General features: G+C 41.1%; 1 protein-coding gene and 1 pseudogene across 1 annotated transcript in view; both read left to right on the top strand.

Moving 5' to 3' along the window:
* The window catches only part of LOC110526383 (synaptic vesicle membrane protein VAT-1 homolog-like), a 37,565-nt gene extending 23,957 nt beyond the window's left edge, over nt 1-13,608 (top strand). The window contains exons 8-9 of the mRNA XM_021607325.2: nt 8,167-8,250; nt 11,192-13,608. Coding sequence (XP_021463000.2) covers nt 8,167-8,250; nt 11,192-11,290 — 183 coding nt within the window. The 3' untranslated portion in view covers nt 11,291-13,608. The remainder of the gene's footprint in view (nt 1-8,166; nt 8,251-11,191) is intronic.
* Nucleotides 13,609-15,347: 1,739 nt separating this feature from the next.
* Nucleotides 15,348-18,679, top strand: LOC110525045 (annotated as a pseudogene).
* Nucleotides 18,680-19,327: the final 648 nt, after the last annotated feature.

Genomic DNA, 19,327 nt, shown 5'->3' with positions numbered 1-19,327 from the left:
TGAAGATCTGGCTATACAGCGCCTGGAAATAGTTTTTGAGCGTCTCAAGGCTCACAACCTGAAGTTGGCGCCAAAAAAGTGTCACTCTATGCAGAGGTCTGTGAAGTTTCTGGGGCATATCATTAGTGTGAATGGTGTAGATACAGACCCTGAGAAGGTGATGGCCGTTACAGGAGTAACATAAGCTGATCTGATGGAAGATGGCACTGACATTCCATCTCAGAAGAAATTGAGGTCATTCCTTGGGATGGTGGTGTATTACCAACAGTTCATTAAAGGTTGCTCGACCATCGCAAAGCCTCTCTTTGGATTGGCGACTTTACACAAGGCTCCATGCTGGAAAAATAAGTGACGCTCACTTGTCAGGAAGTTGACGGCTGCCGACTGGACAGCAGAATGCAGACAGGCCTTATTCCAGCTAAAGCAAGCCTTACTGGACCAGGTTTTGTGGACCCACCCCAACTTCGACAAACCCTTTCTACTGTCGGTGGACGCTTCCAGCAAAGGCTTAGGTGCTGTGCTGTCCCAGGTACAGGAACAGGGAGCTACAGCGAGACATACAGTATAGCCTTCGCAAGCAAGTCCTTCAGTTATGCACAGTTGAGGTATCCTGCGCACAGGCTCGAGTTCGTTGGGCTATCTGTGACAAGTTCCACCATTGGTACGAGGGGAGCAGTTCACGGTATGGACAGATAATAATCCCTTGACATTAGTGATGCACCATGACATTTTTGGCCGATACCAAGATCCTATATTTTCCTTGACAAAAAAAACGATACTGACAACCGATATTTAAAAAGAATTGCAGCCTTTTAAGCATTCTAGTACAGTTAAATAGTTAACATGAACACAGCAGTCTAAGGGACTGCATCTCAGTGCAAGAGGCGTCACTACAGTCCCTGGTTCGAATCCAGTCTGTATCACATCCGGCATGATTGGGAGTCCCGTATGGCGGCGCACAATTGGCCCAGCGTCGTCCTGGTTTGGCCGAAGTAGACCGTCATTGTAAATAAGAATTTGTTCTTAACTGACTTGCCTAATTAAATAAAAGGTTACACACACAAACACACACCACACTGACCAAAAAGTTATTTTGTTGGCATTTACGTATGTCCCCATTACCAGTAAAACATCATTAAAACCATTTTTTTTCACTTACTTGCTGTGCTGTTTTGTTGTACATTTGTTCAGTCGTTTCATTCTCAACCAGGATTTCAATGGAACACCGTTTGGGTCTTTGCTATGGAACGTCGTTTGGATCTTTGCGTGTCAAAAAAGATACTGTTTTAACATGATTTGACATGTCAAATAACACTATGCTTGTTGACCAATCAAACCAAAAATTCCACTATTGTGCCTAATCCTTATTGTGGCTAGCTTCACAACACATAACCTGGTCCGGTCGAGCCTCACTTGCCAGATGAAGCTAGCTGGCTGCTTATAATGTTAGCTTTGGGCAACAGGGTTAAGTAGCTCGCTAGCTATTTATTCTCATGAACTGAAGTTCAATTTCAATAGGCGAACAACAAGTGGCAAGCTAGTTAATACTTACTCACAAGGATTCCTAAATCATTGATAAGAATAATGAAAATGACTGCAGTTTCTACTGTTCATTGTTTTCAGGCTGGTTGTATTGGTGCTAGCTAGGTACCAAGCTAAAGCTAGCTACCCCAGAAGTTGTGGCCGGACATATTCTGCTTTATTACCAAAGCGGTATTGAAAACACATCATTCGTGGCTGGTGTTTTCTTGTTTGCAGACTTTTTTTTTTTACAGCTTTGACAGTGCTACTGTATCTTTTTTTGACACGCAAAGACCCAAATGGCGTTCCATAGTATGTATGTCGTGAAGCTAATAGCAGTGACGCTATTACTGTGTAACTCCGGTAGGGCAACATCTGAAAACTAGCTCACTTGGTAGTGTGTACCGGTGCTCAACATCACCCACGACAGAGAACGGTTGATTGCCAAGGGAAATTTTCTTATTCTTTCAAATGACTGCTTGACATGTTGACTGCTCGATCCACACAGAAGACATTGTGGGCTATGTTAGGAACGCTGTGTTGCACGTGTAGTGCAAAATTTTACGCGGCGTCATTACGTCATGTATCTATGTTATATAGGTATGCACGTCAGCTTTGACATCGGTTTTGCACATCACCGTTAAACTAGACATCGGCCGATACCGATGATTCCGATATGTTCACCGATATATTGTGCATCCCTACTTGACATACATCCTGACCAAAGCAAAGTTCGATGCTTGTGAACAGAAATGGGTCGCCAAGCTGGTATCGTATGAGTTTGACATCAAGTACATCCCTAGGCCAAAAAAAATGTTTTTGTAGATGCTTTGAGCAGAGAGCCCTTCGTACGACCCTGTGCACTCCATCACCTGACAAGGGTCCCGTACGAGGCCTTACTAGCTGAAGCTAACGCTGTGCGCACAGACAGAGTGCAAGACATGTTTCGCTGGTCCAACCACACCTTTGACAAAGCCTCTGACTCCAACGACGTGGTCATTAGCTGCCAGGCTTCTGTTGACCCCCCATCTGGTGCTTTATCAAGACATGAAGTTGCAGCTGTTCTTCATTCACACAGGTGTTGGGTGGGTGGGATTGGCCCACATGCACTGCTGTTGCCACAGCTTCCGCAGCCTGTTATGCCATCAGAGCAGACCAATGTCGGTGTTCTGCCACACAACCTACTGATGAATAAGCAGCGTGATGACAATGTGATGAGCAGAGTGATCTTCTTTGTGGAAAGGGGGAGAAGACCATCTCGGAGAGAGTGTGCCCACGAGAGTGTTGAGGTTTTGTGTCTTCTCAGAAGTTGGGACAAGTTGACCATGAAGATGGGTGTACTCTATCATGTTTCAAAGAATGTGGTTACAAAGAGGAAAACGTATCTGTATGTGGTTCCAGTCTAAATGAAAGCAATGGTGTTGGAGGGTGTCCATGATGAAGCTGGCTACCAGGGCCAACAGAGAAGAGTCTACCTGACAAGACAGAGGTTCTTCTGGCATGGCCTGGTGAGGGAGGTAAAGGAATATGTGAAGTGCTGCAGGAGATACGTCGTGAGCTAAACTCCCAGTCCGGAAGCAAGAGCTCCTCTTGAGAGCATAATAATAACTGAGCTTCTTGAACTAGGGTGCATAGACTTTTGGTCTGCAGAAGATTCTTCAAGCAAGTCCCTGCATGTGCTCGTTGTTACTGACCACTTTACCAAATTGGCTCATGCCTTCTTGTGTCCGAACCAGTCTGCTAAGTCTAGCTCATCAGTTGTGTAACAACTATTTCTGTGTCTACGGGATTCCTCGCCGTATACACCCAGATCAGGGAGCCAACTTTTCTAATAGCCAAACTGTTGAGTGTTGCAGTTGTTCAGAAGTCTAACACCACACCGTACCATCCGATGGGGAATATTTTGTACACTGCGTGAGTGCAGAGTTGGATGGTGAGCCGTGCATTGCATGACGTGCAATTTTGTGCTGTCATAATAAATCTCCATGACTGGTGCTACAAGTTGGAGTTCATGTTGGTGATTGATTGTACACAACGCAAGAAGAGTACTGTTACACCTATCTAACCTGGAGTGTCTTGACCAATTAGGGTGTAATCGGGATCCAGACAGGGAGTACAGTAGGGGTTCACCACTTCAACTATGACAGACAAAATGAGAGAAAAAAATCCAGAACATCACATTGTAGGATTTTTAATGAATTTATTTGCAAATTATGGTGGAAAATAAGTATTGTGTGTGAAAACCTTGTGAAGACTTACAGAAAACGTTTGACCTCTGTCATTGCCAACAAAGGGTATAAAGTATTGAGATAAACTTTTGTTATTGACCAAATACTTATTTTCCACCATCATTTGCAAATAAATGAATTAAAAATCCTACAATGTGATTTTCTGGATTTTTTTTCTCCTTTTGTCTGTCATAGTTGAAGTGTACCTATGATGAAAATTACAGGCCTCTCTCATATTTTTAAGTGGGAGAACTTGCACAATTGGTGGCTGACTAAATACTTTTTTGCCCCACTGTATATGCCTGCTTCACAATTTACCCCCCACCAACTCTCCAACCAGCCACAATTCTCCATCATTGTTAATTAACATCACATTAACAGTCCCTGACCTATTTCTGCTTTAGGCTTGGATTACGTAATTTCTTTTAGCTAAAGAATGTTTTGGAAACAATGGGATCCAGACAAAGAGGTACATTGTCTGTGTGTACCATGGTAATGAGAACAGTGATATAGGCCATCCACGGTCATCATCTCTGAGGGATTGAACAATTCCCATGTAGTGATTATGTAGATCCCCCATGAGTTTTAATGAGCGAGATCAGATTACCCTTTTCATTACCCTTTTCCATGAAACCCCTCTACCTTCCATCACGCCAGCAGTTATTGAATGACTTTATAATATACATGATTTCCAATGCAGTAACTCTGATAACGGCTTTGAACACAGGAACAGACACTGACACAGACTGCTGGTTTACAGTCTGGATTATGTTGTTCTGGTTTCATGCTTGAGTTCCTTCCACCCTCCACAGCCCATGAAAAGACTCAATGCCCTTAAGCCTTCAGCATGCTTTGGTTCGGCCGCAAGGCGAACTGAACGAGTGTGCTTGAATACTCCTTTAAAAGACCTTCAATACTACGGTTTGTTTTCAATACTACGGCTTCAATACTACGAAAAAATCGTCAATACTACGGTTTGTCCATCTTGAGACGCCGTAGCCATTATACACTTCTTCAAAATAGTCCGAATTATTTTTGAATGTTTTTGCCAAGGAGCTCTTAGTTGCCCAATTTTACATCTAACTAAGATGTTTAGTTCAGTATTTCTCAAGTGAAAAAGTGTGAATAAAAACGATTCATCTCTCATTCAATTAAGTGTTTGTTGTCATTCAAGAATCCCTACTGTTGACCAATCATCAACAAAGGGGCATTGACTTCGGCTACTGACAAGAGCACGAACAGGTGAAAAAACCCTTGCCAATGACCAAAAATTAACAAAAACATCACAAAATGTTGTCCAAATATATGCACAAACTGTTTCGGATGGGAAGCAGGTGGACACCAAAAATCTAAATCTTCTTTAACAAAGGAGCCTAAAGATGAAGAGTTTGGGGGGTGGAGATGAGTTGGGGGATGGATTAACCATGTAAGGTATCACAGCCAAACCAACACAACTTTCTCAACATTGAAAGTACTCTGTTTGCAGTGGCTTATAGGAAAATGCTTAGGCAATATTTGTCAGAAATGGAGGGATCTACTGAATCACAGTAAATATATAACCTCACAAGGCTGTATTTATGATCCTACTTTTTCCCGTAACATTGTTTATTTACTAACATCATAATTTATGTATGGACAGAGGTGGGTTCACCTACCTGGTAGAAATGCTTTTTTCCTGGTGTACCTACTGAATACTGTCTGGATAGCACTCCACTTAGATATCACAAGGCTAAAAATATTTGCCTTTCAAACTGGATAAAATGGACATTTTAGATTAGATATTTTTTAAATCAGTTTTTAGTCTTAAGGTGAAAGAAAATGAAATAGTTATTGTTCCAACTGGTAAATCCTGTTGGAATTGTTGGAGAAATAACATGGGGATTAGATCTAATTCCACAACCCACCACCCATCAGGTTGGAGTGGCTCACAGCTGCCAGTACTAAAGCAGCCAGTCTCCAGTTTGAGCCACTGGTACTTAGGTTCCTGGACATTGAAAACTACATTTTAACAAGCTATTGTACACTGGGCTATTCTGTGCGGCTGAAGTTGGTAAGCATGTATTAGATTTAAGGTGAACATTATGAATGGTAATTATTCACATGCTGATAATTGTTTACCTACAGGGAGGGATGTGACTCGGGGCTCTACGCTGACCTTTTTTACAGGGAGCACGTGTGTGCCTAAATTGAAACATTTTGGAGCACAAAGAAATTTAAGAACACAATGACAAATATTTGAGGTAACAAGCTGTTTTCTTTGTAGTAATGGTGCAAGCGTATCCTCCATGGCACCAGGGCCTGCAGTACAGTGAAGGAATCATTGCAACAATTATCATCTTTATTCTAAGCGCACTGGTGCTCCTAAATTAAAATTCCAGGTCGAACAGCAAAATATTTAGGTACTTATGCAAGTAAAATGGCCGCACTGTAGAGCCATGTGACGCATGTTTTCCATTGCAGAGTGCATCATGTTGAATTACAGCACCACAGAGCCTTCTAGAGCATCTCGCCGTATTTGACTATAGGATTGATTCTTGGTCCACTCCTTTTCCTAATTGTGTTCTCAAGTGGCTTTCTGGTAATGCAAACACTACTGCCATTAGAAATGACCAGGGATGAATTAAAGGAAACTAGAGATCTATCCAACCCCGAGGGGAATGAAACAAAACATCTGCTCAATGGATTTCGGAATCATTGTAGAAATGTTACCAATGATACATTTCCATTTACTAAAGATATTACAGTAATGTAATGGGTGCCTACTCATGACTCTAAATTTCTTCCTTTCAAAACACTCAAAGGCAATTGCTCCATTATACGGCTATGACTTTGAAAATGCACCGTGCCTTGAAAGATGCAAAATATATATTTTGAACTGCTCTCTCAGCGTTTTATTGTGCTCATCTGGAAATGGACTGCTGTAAATGGATTCATTCTGCAGTAATCACACTGAGCACACAGGCAATATCTCTGAGATGCATCAGGGCAGACTGGTCTGAGATATCCCTTCTCTGCTCTACGCAGCAACAGGTGATAGGGAGCATGGGGAGTTTACAGTCAGGGCACGGTGTGGTGTACTTTGAGCACTGAAACATTGGGATTGGTGAAAAGTCACCACATAGAACAAAGAGTATGGAGGCAGAGATGCAACATTAAAATGGAGTCTGACAGTAAGGTAAAAAATACATGGAAAGGCAGCCCTAAAGTGGCCTCCACTTAGAGGAGGTAATCATTATAGGTTATCTCATCATGGTGTGATGAAAAGTATTTGCATTGCAGAGTTGACCCCTAGAAGTAAGAGGAATACACTTGCAGCACTTTTTTTTTAGGTGGGTGGGGAGCAGTTCCAATCATCTGTAAATGTCATAAGCTCTGACGGAGGGTTTGGGTATTGACTGAGTCTGGCTAGATAAAGGACAGGGACGCTAATCTTCTCCGGCCATGTATATCAATTCAGAAAAGCCACCAGACCACGTCACGCAATATGAAAAATATAGTATTCAAGAAATGACAAACATTTTTCAGTCCTGTGAAATGGTGTGATGATTGTCATGCTTTGGGCACATCCTGGCTGTCTTAAATGTGTGCTGGCTCTGATGACTGACTGAATGATTATACAGTGACCTGCACTGATTTATTTGAGAGAGAATCAATGTGTGCTTCAGAGTCACTGTCTCTGGGAAGTGTAATGCTTGACCTCTCACTTCCACCCAGCTGAATGAACAGGCAGTAACCTTTTAAAACATGACCTTCAGCTTAGCACATGTAGCAACTGTTCCACTCAGATAATAACACTCTGATCATTCTAAAGGAGGGCGTGTACTAACACTGATCATATGATTGGTAGAGTTTGGAATCTGAACACCAATTAGTTGTGGTTGTTGAGTGTAATTTGTTGGGCTGTGTATGAAGATTGTACTATGGCTAACCCTGTAAAACAACACATTTCACTGCACCAATATGTTTTTTTTTAAACACTGTTAAACGTTGTTAGGCAGGCTATTTGCACACTGTAATAGCATTCAGTTCTGCAGACAATGTGGACTAGGATTTAAGAATGGGATTTTTAGCTGGCTCCTATTGTAAGAGTTTGGATGGAAGATGCTAAATGTAGTTTTGAAGTTGCTGTGAAGAGAAGTGCAAACCCTTATCACCCCGATTGCAAGTCAACTCCTCTGTGCACATACGTCACACTTTCTCTATGTTTTTCCTGGGCTTGCTGTGTCACCACTGCCACCTAATGTGCAGTGCCTAAAACTGCATGCACTCTATTCAGAAAGTCACATACAGCTCCCAAACAAAATCACAAGCTGTATTTTGGGGGATCGAATGTCTAAACTATATGGTATATATTGTTATTACTGACATTGATTTTATGTGACAGTCAGTGTTTGGTCTTATTGTGTTTGTACCCCAGGTAAAAGAAGCCATGCAGAGGATCCACGACAGAGGCAACATAGGAAAGCTAATCCTGGATGTGGAGAAATCTCCCACTCCTTTGGTAAGTACACAACCCTGACCTTTTTTTCTACAAGAACAAGTTATTTATAAGTGGTCTATAACTGCACATGCATTCAACAAGTTTGAAAAACCTTGAGGAAAAAGGAAATTATTAAATAGCATCATGACTCACCAGTGAGTAATTTATCCCTAGAGAACTCTTGGCCAAATCAACACAGGTTGAGGTTCCTAGATAGCACTAAGTCTGATAACAATGAATATATCTTCCAATGGCACTGGTTTCTATGGTGACCCATGAATATCAGCGTCCCCATTTGGAGCAGCAAACATAAGAAACAGAAGCCTGAGCTGTTGACAAAATGTTGATTCACTGTCGATATGTTTAAAGTAACTGTCCAGTAAAACCTCATCTCAAACTCTTTGAATGTTTTTTTTTATGCTTGTAATTTGCTTGGCCCTTATGTGATTGGTCCAGCAGCTTTTGTCTTTTTTATGTTTTTATTCTCCAGTGGGGAGACGGATCATTCTTGAGATAATGGGAGGCACGTGCTCAGGAGTGCACACTCACTGCACACAAGCAAGATAACTAGCAAGCCAAGCAATCCACAACTGGTGTTAGCAAAAAGAACAATGCCCATGCAACAACTATCTCGCCTGTCACTTCTATTTCAAATCATATGGTTTGTATAGGGTGACCACATTTAAAATACCCAAATGCGAGACAACAGGAGGATTTTCGGGTTTGAAAAACATTCGGGACATTCGCGGGACAGTTGCCTTCGTGAATAAAAACATTTAGCAGCACGTCCCCATCCCAGATGTAGCCTATTGAATATCATTATAGAATATGCATAAATTGCATCCTCCAATTGCAACATCTACCTATGGCCCACACATATTGTCTCAAGAAACATTTATATTTTTAATACCCTCAAACACCAAGTTAGGCATACCTCATTTCAAAATAGGCCATGGCTTCATAACTGTCAATCATTAATATTCTTCACATTTTACAAGTGAAATGTCCAAACTGCGTCTGCATGCCGATCATTTGATCTCAATCAGTTTCATGGGAATATGCATTTAGATCTTCTTGAATTCCTATTTTGTGGGCAAATTAGAGCAGATGGTGTTAAACTTTATAGCCTTCCTGCATTTAATTTTTTTCAATCAAAGCACATTCTGGTGCTGTTAAGCTTTGGCCCCCCTGATAATTTTTGGCCACTATTCAGCTTGCCATCACTTCATTTCTCATGAGAGTTGAGGGTGTTTTTGGTGTAACAGTAACATTATACTATGCTATTATATTTGGTTTTGTTATGTAGAATACTAACCCACTGGCACACACTGGTTAAATCAATGTTGTTTCCACGTCATTTCAATGAAATGAATTGACGTCTGTGCCCAGTGACAATTAATCATTATATGATCTTCCAAGACATTGATTCAGCTTTGATCTAACATTACTAAATGAGCACAATTGTGAGAAGTAGCAGTGGCAGCACTACACCAAACAAGTAATTGAAGCGCACCTATTCTACTCTTTTGCCTTGAGCAAAATTTGGTGATGCAAAAACGGAAAACTACATGTGTGGTTGTTTTATGAAAATCTGGGAATATTTGTCCAATAAAATATTTTTGGTTGGTAAAATAGTTAGGAAGGGAGACTTCTAAAATGGGATTTAGTGAAGCAGTAGCAAATAATGTTTATTGCGCAACTAATGAGCATGAAGACCCTCACAAATTTGGAAATTACTTTATCTTTCTGTCTAATACGGGTATTTACTTTCGTAGCTCTTTTTCAGAAGCATGCTTTTTGTAAATAGTTAGGCATGCGTGTCCTCTCCAAGTTTAGCTAGAATTTAGCCCGAAAGGATTTGAGAAATTCGATTGGTTGACCATAGGCCTATGACATAAATCTACATCTTGTCTTGCGCAGAATATCAGATCTCAACAACTATTGGAGTATTTAGCATCACCAGTAGGCTACCCCATTCTTATGATTTATATATATTTTTCATACACGAAAAGTGAGAGACAGGTTGGAACGAATCAACAAAAAAATCTAAATTAGTGTTGTTTCAATTAGTTAATCAAATGTAGAACATAATTGTTTGGTTGTGGGACGTGGGAAAAAGGGCCAAACTGCAGGATTGACCCGGGACATGTGGTCACCCTAGGTTAGAGTAGGGCTGCTGGATGTTTAGAAGCAGTTAGCATGCTAATGATAGCTATCGATGCAAAATTAGCCAGCTGGCTAACCAACAAGAAATCAAGTCAAAGCAGATCCTCCACACAACAACCATCTCACAATTTCCTTCTATTTCAAATCATGTGGTTTGCAGCTAAAAGTTTTAGGTCAAGAGGAAACCTAGTTAGCTGTTGTTGAGTGCTAAAGATAGCAGCAGCCAGTAGCTAACGTTATTTAGGTTCCTAACAACAAAAATATCAGGAATATAATGACAAAGCAAAGGACAGAAACGACTAATACTTGTGAAATAATCACTGTGCATTTATTCATTTATTGCTGTTATAGTAAAGTGCCCTAGTAGTTTTATTGTGCATTTTCGAAATCCTGAATCTGTCCATACTATTTGAACCAGGTTCAGGCAATCTGCCCAGTACCCCAACGTGGGAACTAATTTGAATATCCAAGTGTCTCATTGGCTGAGTCTCATTGGCTGAGCTGTCAAATCATTTTTTTTACGAGTATTGGCCCAAACCACTCTGTTGTTTCTGAACTGGCCAAGCAGGGACACATCCTCAATTCTATATATATATATATTTATTAATAATCTATTTAATTCAGATTGTCATTCATTGTTGGTAATATTTCATAAAAAATCTGGAACACTGGACAGATACATGAATATTTGAATTATTTGTTCCTCATCTTTGAATGTGTTCTTATAGATACAGTTGATACAGTACACTCCATTCTGTATTTGTAGAAATTACAATGTGTTCTGTATTCTGTGTAGATGGCCAGTGACAGCACAGAGACCAGTGAGGCTGGTGAGGAGGAGGAGGAACATGAAGGGGACAATGACAACAAGGAGCGCATGCCTTTCATCCAGTAGGCCCAGGTACGGCACCACAACTGGCCTGGACACCTCAAAGGAAAGAGGTGGAGCGGGGGATTAGTTCCATAACAGATGACTCCACAACTCGAACTACGCACAGTGAACTCAAACTGTTGTACTGTATGTGAGTGTATGTTTGTGTGCGTGTGTGTGGGTCTGTTGTCTTTGTGTCTTTTGTTATGTAAGATGTTTGAAAGACATGAAAACTCATAAGACACTGGTTGTCAAAGTTGCCAATCAGCTAAAGTGCCATTCACTGTCCAGTATTATGATGAGCATTGTGTTGCTGACCAAATGATGTTCAGAGATGCTAAGACCTATCTGCAGCCTCAGTGTTGTTCATTGTGTTCTATGGCAACCTCAACAAGGGAGCAAAGTAGGAACGGAGTGAATAAGGGGTTGATTATGTTGCTTTTAGGGAAAATACAAGAGTGCGTGATTGAGTGTGAAAGAGAACAGTAAGTGAGTGAGAGTGAACCAGGAACATAAGTGATATTGACCATGGTTGTACTCCTGTCTTGATGGTTGAAACAAGAGGGAAACTAGGAGGGTGACTATTAGCGTAAACGTCTCCTCTAAGCTATATTCCCGTTTCTCTTTTACCACTATTATGGTGACTCAGAAGTGAGATTCATTTCAGCTGCTTCATGAACACTAGTCACTCTGATCACCCTATTACCACTGAATACACAGCAAACCCAGAGCAGATTGGCCCTGGGCTATTTACCTCCACCTGCTGCAGTGAGTCTATCAAAACCACTCTCTGAGATCGTTTTTCACCCTCCTCCCTCAGGTTATTTTCAGCAGTGTGTGAGCTAGGAGAGAGTATTAGGAAATGCCACTGTAAATGCCTGCTACCATGTTTACCGACACATTAGGGATCCGACCTTCTGCGGTATTGTTATGGGATCACCAGTGCCTTTGAGCTAGAAGTCTGCAGCAGTCTTGTAGAAGATTTCAGTATTTGAATTGTACCCATTCCACAGACACTCAATTTCATGGTGGTTCTGCCAAATGCCAGGCAGCATTCTGAGTGTGTTTCCTACATTTCTACAACTAATGAAAATAAGAAATATAACGTCAGCTTTTGGTCTCATCCGTAGTCTTCATTTCAGACAAACAATGCAGATAGAAATGACATGGGGGTCAGGTGATGATGATGATTAACCACACCTGTTTCTGTTTAGTCTGTGTTCTTTATGCATGTGTGTAATAAGTTGTGTTACGTTTACCTGCTGGTGCCTGTGTATAGTGTGCAATGCCTTCCAAATAGAGTGCCACAGAGAGGGAGGACTAAAGACACATTCACTTACAGATGAGCTTTTGGGCCATCAAGAATGGAAGTACTATTGCTGTGGATACCACAGGAGAGGAGTTATTCATATCAGATGTTAACATCTCATGTGAGATCTGGTATGACAACTGCATTGTGCTACTAGTATTATCCATGAAAAGTGTGAAATTAATCGTCCAACGTACAAAGCTATTTATTCATAAAAATATGAAACTACCATTGATGTATGGAGATGAAAGCTACTGAATTGCCTTGTTATAAACAGTAAATCTAGCTAAGGTAGATGTTTCATATAATTGCAAGCTTACATATTACCTTCAGGAGTATTCCCACACCAAAAAGAAAATGTACAGACACAGTATAAACAGCATACAATTTCTTGTAACTTTGTAAGTGAATAGAAAATATGATACATTTTTGTATGTACCCTGCTGTCTGTATGAGAAGAAAGGGCCCAGTTATTACATGGCTGTAGTAATGATTGGAATGTAGCCAGCTGTGCTTCTCCAAACGAACCACCCACTGGTGAAGAAATACAGTTCCACACATTTCATTGATCTTTCATTTGCCACTGACAACATTCATATGATCTTTAATTAACTAAGTCACATTAAATGTCACAACATTTTATTCAAATATTTTATTAGCTACGTCACATGATAGACTTGGCAATGGTGCTGGAAATCAAGTATATTAATGAAGGACAACAGTACATCTAAATGTGAATGTCTTTTTGGGTTTTCCTGTTAGTCTAGGTCTAGAGTAACTTGCAGTGTGTCTGTCTGTGTGTTTCCATGGGAGGTCATTATGATGGATAGTCAACTTGCCTTAAAAGTAAAAATTAAAAAAAAAAAAAGAAGATAAACAAACTATGTAGGCGTGTTTAGTACTGTAGCTGGAGCCTGATTACAGACTTATATGAAGATATTGTTTAACTGTATTTGTTGGTATTAGTGGTTTTGTTATGTTATACTGTACGTAGTCCAGTTCTGTTTACATAAATAAATGTATCTGCAGAGCATTCTGGGAAAGCTGTGTGTTTTTCTTGGCCTGTGTCATTTTCAGGTATTCTCCACAAGCCACCCTGTGAAAGACTCCCTATAATATCACACTTTCATAGGCTGAGAATGTACAGTATGAAAAATGATTTAAGCTTTAAATCCATGGTAACTTTCTCACTGTAAATGACTTGCCTGTTAACAACGGTAAATAGACTTTGACCATGGTTACTTTAAGTAGCGCTGCATATTTCTTAGGTTCTTGTCTTATTAGGTCATATGGATTCAACATAAATTACTGATTTGCATCTCTCCCAATCACATTGAATCTTGATATTCTCTTATCATCCCTTTTCCACTTATAGCAGTGGGGTATCTAACACCTTTATTATGCAAAATAAATGAGGTTGGTCCTTTGCTATTTACTGGCAGGCCGGTGGCCTTTCACAATGTCACCACCACAACTTCCTATAAATCAAATACAACTGTGATAACAAATGTTCGGCCTTTTGTCAAGCTCCTATCCCCCCACAGTAAAGTAACTCAAATGGGTGACCTTTGTCAATGACCTATGTGCTATTTATAGCCACTATCATCTAAGCCTGCAGAATTTCTCTCTCTGACTGGCATAAACATAATTTATGCAGAAGATATGTTACTGTTTTTATGCTCCAATGCTGTAATCTATTTGAAATATGGATTGCATCCTTTTATCATTGTGTAGCTAAACCACTTTAACTATGTGGTCATATTGCACCTCTCAACAGCCCTAGACTATTATCTGGATGAGACCAGGGTTCCAGAGTGTTGTTACGACATTGTGATTACTTTTCAATGTTGCTCTTCAGGTTTTGGGAATTAATTCATGCAAATGGTTTCACACAGACATTATATTTACTGTACCATTACATCTAATCACATTTGAAAGGTATCTCTTCATTCATTTTTAAGTGAGGCCACGTGTTTCTGAGACGCCTTTTGGGCATCCTGGCTCTCTCAATCAGACAGCAGAGTTTTTCTTAACACTGCACCCCTCTTCCATCTGATCTGTCTACTCGACAACATCACAGACAAACGAAAACCTCTGCTGCACCAGAGCAGGTAGCTGGACTTTCTCAGCTCTATTAAGCTCCCTGTCTTCCATGGTTACACAACTAAATCTTTGTATTTTTCCCGCACATTTGAATGAGATATAATTAGAGTTGACAAGCAAAATGTCATCATCCTCATAATGTTTTGACGCATTGGAAGACCTATCTATGTATTTGGTCATACAAATTATTTTGGTGACATGGCATATAAAGTAACACATCTCCTCTTAGCCATCTAGGGAGTAACAACATTTATTTTTTTAGGATTTATTTACCGTGGGTCAAATGTATCCATGCACAGGAGAGTTGTGGGAGGTCAGATACAGAAGCTGTCAGATATTCTCATACAGAACGTTCTGTGCGGTATTGCAGTCAATGAATTTACGGCTTGTTTGTGAAATTGGAAAACGCTAAATGAATTGCACCGTGTCCCAAGTAAATATTTATGAATGGGCAGAAACAGGGGCATCATTTTTGTCACCCCCACCCATGGTATTTGAGTTCCCCCTGACGTTTGAAAAAACCCAAAGTTACATAGTGTCAGCCAATGAGAGGTGAATCACTGCAGGAGCAAACTGAGCCTGTATACAGTGAACTGCCCACAGTGCTTTGGGCTCCTGTGTCAGTGTTAAAAGGTGTGCCCCATTTTTTTGTCTAAATTTAGTACAGAGATGGCACGTCTGGTTCTCCCCATCTTTTTGGTTCTCTCTCTCACCTTGCTCCACCGGGGATATAGCCGTCCATCTCGTACCAGGAAAGCAGTGCCAGCATCACAGAGAGGTAACACTCGTCACACACACTAAACTAAACTTCAGTGGCTCTACTATGTTTTTCTGTACATTTTCTCTCTGACATGCCTGCCTGCTTGTCTGTGTTTCTATGGCGATACAGCGGCAGATGAGGATGATGTAAAGTCGCAGCTGGAGAAGCTGTGACAGGAGGTGAACTCCCTGAAGGAGATCTCAGCTCTGCAGACAGTTTATGCTGAGCTGGCTGCTCTGTGCGCTCATACTAAGTGCTGCTTTATGGCCAGGAAGGTTTCAAAGAGGGAATGCTTCTCATGGGGAAACAGTGCAGATTTAGCAGTTACTCTGTTTCTTATGGGTTAGGCAATTGTATACTGAATGTACCTTTGGTACATGCACTCTTAGAGAAAAAAAGGTGCTATCTGGACCATAAAAGGGTTATTCGGCTGTCCCCATAGGAAATCCCTTTTAGGTTCCAAGTAGAACCCTTTTGGTTCCAGGTAGAACCCAAAAAATAGGGTTCTCCTATGGAGAGAGTTGAAGAACCCTTTTGGCAACTCTTTTTCTAATAGTGTGGAATCGATGCAGAGAATTTTTTATTTCTTATGGTAATTCACACTAACCCCAGACATCAGGTTAGCATACACTTTCATTTGTAATTTACTAATATGCTCAGTCACCAGTAGAGGGCAGGAGTACTCTTACCTTCATCCTCATGCCTCGCAGCAGCAATAATGTTGACAGAGCACTGAGTCATGTGCTGGGGAAGATAATGCTGTTGAATTTCTTTGTAAAGGCCTTTGAGCGCATTGCGAAATGCATGATGATGGATATAAAAGTATTATGATGAGACAGGTTCTTTATACAGGGAGGGTGGAAGAACATAGTGTTACTGTCTCATATAGTATGCCCCTGTCTGAGTTCCCTCCCACTGAAAGGGCTTATGTCTTATTTTGGGAACTTGGTTTAGGAAACATAGATACAGATGAAAACATTTGCTTCGTCCTACTAGTCCTCATTATGTCTGATTGAAATTCTATAGATGATAAAATAACAGTGAGACATTATACACCAATATATCATGGAGATATACAGTGGGGAGAACACGTATTTGATACACTGCTGATTTTGCAGGTTTTCCTACTTACAAAGCATGTAGAGGTCTGTAATTTTTATCATAGGTACACATCAACTGTGAGAGACGGAATCTAAAACAAAAATCCATAAAATCACAGTGTATGATTTTAAGTAATTAATGTGCATTTTATTGCATGACATAAGTATTTGATACATCAGAAAAGCAGAACTTAATATTTGGTACAGAATCCTTTGTTTGCAATTACAGAGATCATATGTTTCCTGTAGTTCTTGACCAGGTTTGCACACACTGCAGCAGGGATTTTGGCCCACTTCTCCATACAGATCTTCTCCAGATCCTTCAGGTTTCAGGGCTGTCGCTGGGCAATACGGACTTTCAGCTCCCTCCAAAGATTTTCTATTGGGTTCAGGTCTGGAGACTGGCTAGGCCACTCCAGGAGCTTGAGATGCTTCTTGCGGAGCCACTGCTTAGTTGCCCTGGCTGTGTGTTTCGGGTCGATGTCATGCTGGAAGACCCAGCCACGACCCATCTTCAATGCTCTTACTGAGGGAAGGAGGTTGTTGGCCAAGATCTCGCGATACATGGCCCCATCCATCTTCCCCTCAATACGGTGCAGTCATCCTGTCCCCTTTGCAGAAAAGCATCCCCAAATAATGATGTTTCCACCTCCATGCTTCACGGTTAGGATGGTGTTCTTGGGGTTGTACTCATCCTTCTTCTTCCTCCAAACACAGCGAGTGGAGTTTAGACCAAAAAGCTATATTTTTGTCTCATCAGACCACATGACCTTCTCCCATTCCTCCTCTGGATCATCCAGATGTTCATTGGCAAACTTCAGACGGGCCTGGACATGCGCTGGCTTGAGCAGGGGGACCTTGCGTGCGCTGCAGGATTTTAATCCATGACAGCGTAGTGTGTTACTAATGGTTTTCTTTGAGACGGTGGTCCCAGCTCTCTTCAGGTCATTGACCAGGTCCTGCCGTGTAGTTCTGGGCTGATCCCTCACCTTCCTCATGATCATTGATGCCCCATGAGGTGAGATCTTGCATGAAGCCCCAGACCGAGGGTGATTGACCGTCATCTTGAACTTCTTCCATTTTCTAATAATTGCGCCAAGCAGCTTGGTGAGCAGCCTTCTCACCAAGCTGCTTGCCTATTGTCCTGTAGTCCATCCCAGCCTTGTGCAGGTCTACAATTGTATCCCTTATGTCCTTACACAGCTCTCTGGTCTTGGCCATTGTGGAGAGGTTGGAGTCTGTTTGATTGAGTGTGTGGACAGGTGTCTTTTATACAGGTAACGAGTTCAAACAGGTGCAGTTAATACAGGTAATGAGTGGAGAACAGGAGGGCTTCTTAAAAGAAAAACTAACAGGTCTGTGAGAGCCGGAATTCTTACTGGTCGGTAGGTGATCAAATACTTATGTCATGCAATAAAATAAAAATGAATTACTTAAAAATACAATGTGATTTTCTGGATTTTTGTTTTAGATTCCGACTCTCACATTTGAAGTGTACCTATGATAAAAAATTACAGACCTCTACATGCTTTGTAAGTAGGAAAACCTGCAAAATCGGCAGTGTATCAAATACTTGTTTTCCCCACTGTATATTTCAAATTCTTCAGTAATATTTGAACATGGTAGGTAGGGTTATTGACGGAGGAAGTTTGAAGGAGATACATGTACTAAACTGCTTCCCTCTGCTTCCAATTTGTCTCCGTGGTATCAACGCTCACAGGAAGTGTTACCTGACCAGAGGAACCCAAGCGCTACCATGAGGCCAACGAACACTCCATCGCATGGGGTGGAACACTTGCCACTCCACGTGACCTCAATGAAAACAATGTCCTGAGGGACTATGCCAAGAGGAGTGCGCCAGGTACCATGGAGTTCTGGATTGGTGTGACAGACATTGTGAAGGAGGGCCAGTATGTAGACATCAACAGCATGCCCATCAGCTACTTCAACTGGGACAAGTCCAAGAAGCAGCTCACAGGGACAAAGAGGGAGAGCTGTGTCGTGCTCTCACTGGCTGCACAGGGAAAGTGGCATGATGAGGTCTGCCTTGGCAAGAAAAAGTACATTTATGAATACCCCATTCCCTAACTTGTGTACCACCATGGAGACCAGATGGTTGTTGACAACCTGATGATCATTTATGCTCGTCATTAAAAAAATACATATGCTATGGTACCACACTGGTTTGTGAGTCTCTCTTTCACCTTCACTGAGTCGTCTGTATTATACAGCTAATTTATGAGTTGGTCAATTTGTAGGGAAGTTGAAATTCTAGGTAAACAATTCCCTTCTGTACTGCCACTTGCAAAAATTATTGTTAATGTGTTCATTGTTTAATAGTTATTTTAAAATAATGAGTAGATAGGGCACACTGTTATGCATACCAAAATATGCCACTCAATGATTGGTACAGGACTAGACCTTACAGTAGATTATATTCCAATCTGTGATATTGTCCATAACTGACAGACAGACAAAGTTACATCCATACATAGGCCTACATACATACAGGTAACTGCCAAAATAAAGGAAACACCAAACAAAGTGTCTTAACAGGGTGTTAGGCAACCACGAGCCAGGACAGCTTCAATTCACCTTGGCATAGATTCCACAAGTATCTGGAAGTCTATTGGAGGGATGCAACACCATTCTTCCACGGGAAATTCCATAATTTGGTGTTTTGTTGATGGTGGTGGAAAATTCTGTCTCAGGCGCTACTCCAGAATCTCCTACAAGTGTTCAATTGGGTTGCGATCTGGTGACTGAGATGACCCTGGCATATGGTTTAC

This window comes from Oncorhynchus mykiss, chromosome 6, assembly GCF_013265735.2.
Source record: "Oncorhynchus mykiss isolate Arlee chromosome 6, USDA_OmykA_1.1, whole genome shotgun sequence".
Lineage (NCBI taxonomy): Eukaryota > Metazoa > Chordata > Actinopteri > Salmoniformes > Salmonidae > Oncorhynchus > Oncorhynchus mykiss.
Note: the sequence above shows the minus strand (reverse complement) of the source record. Positions and strands in the feature narration are given on the sequence as shown.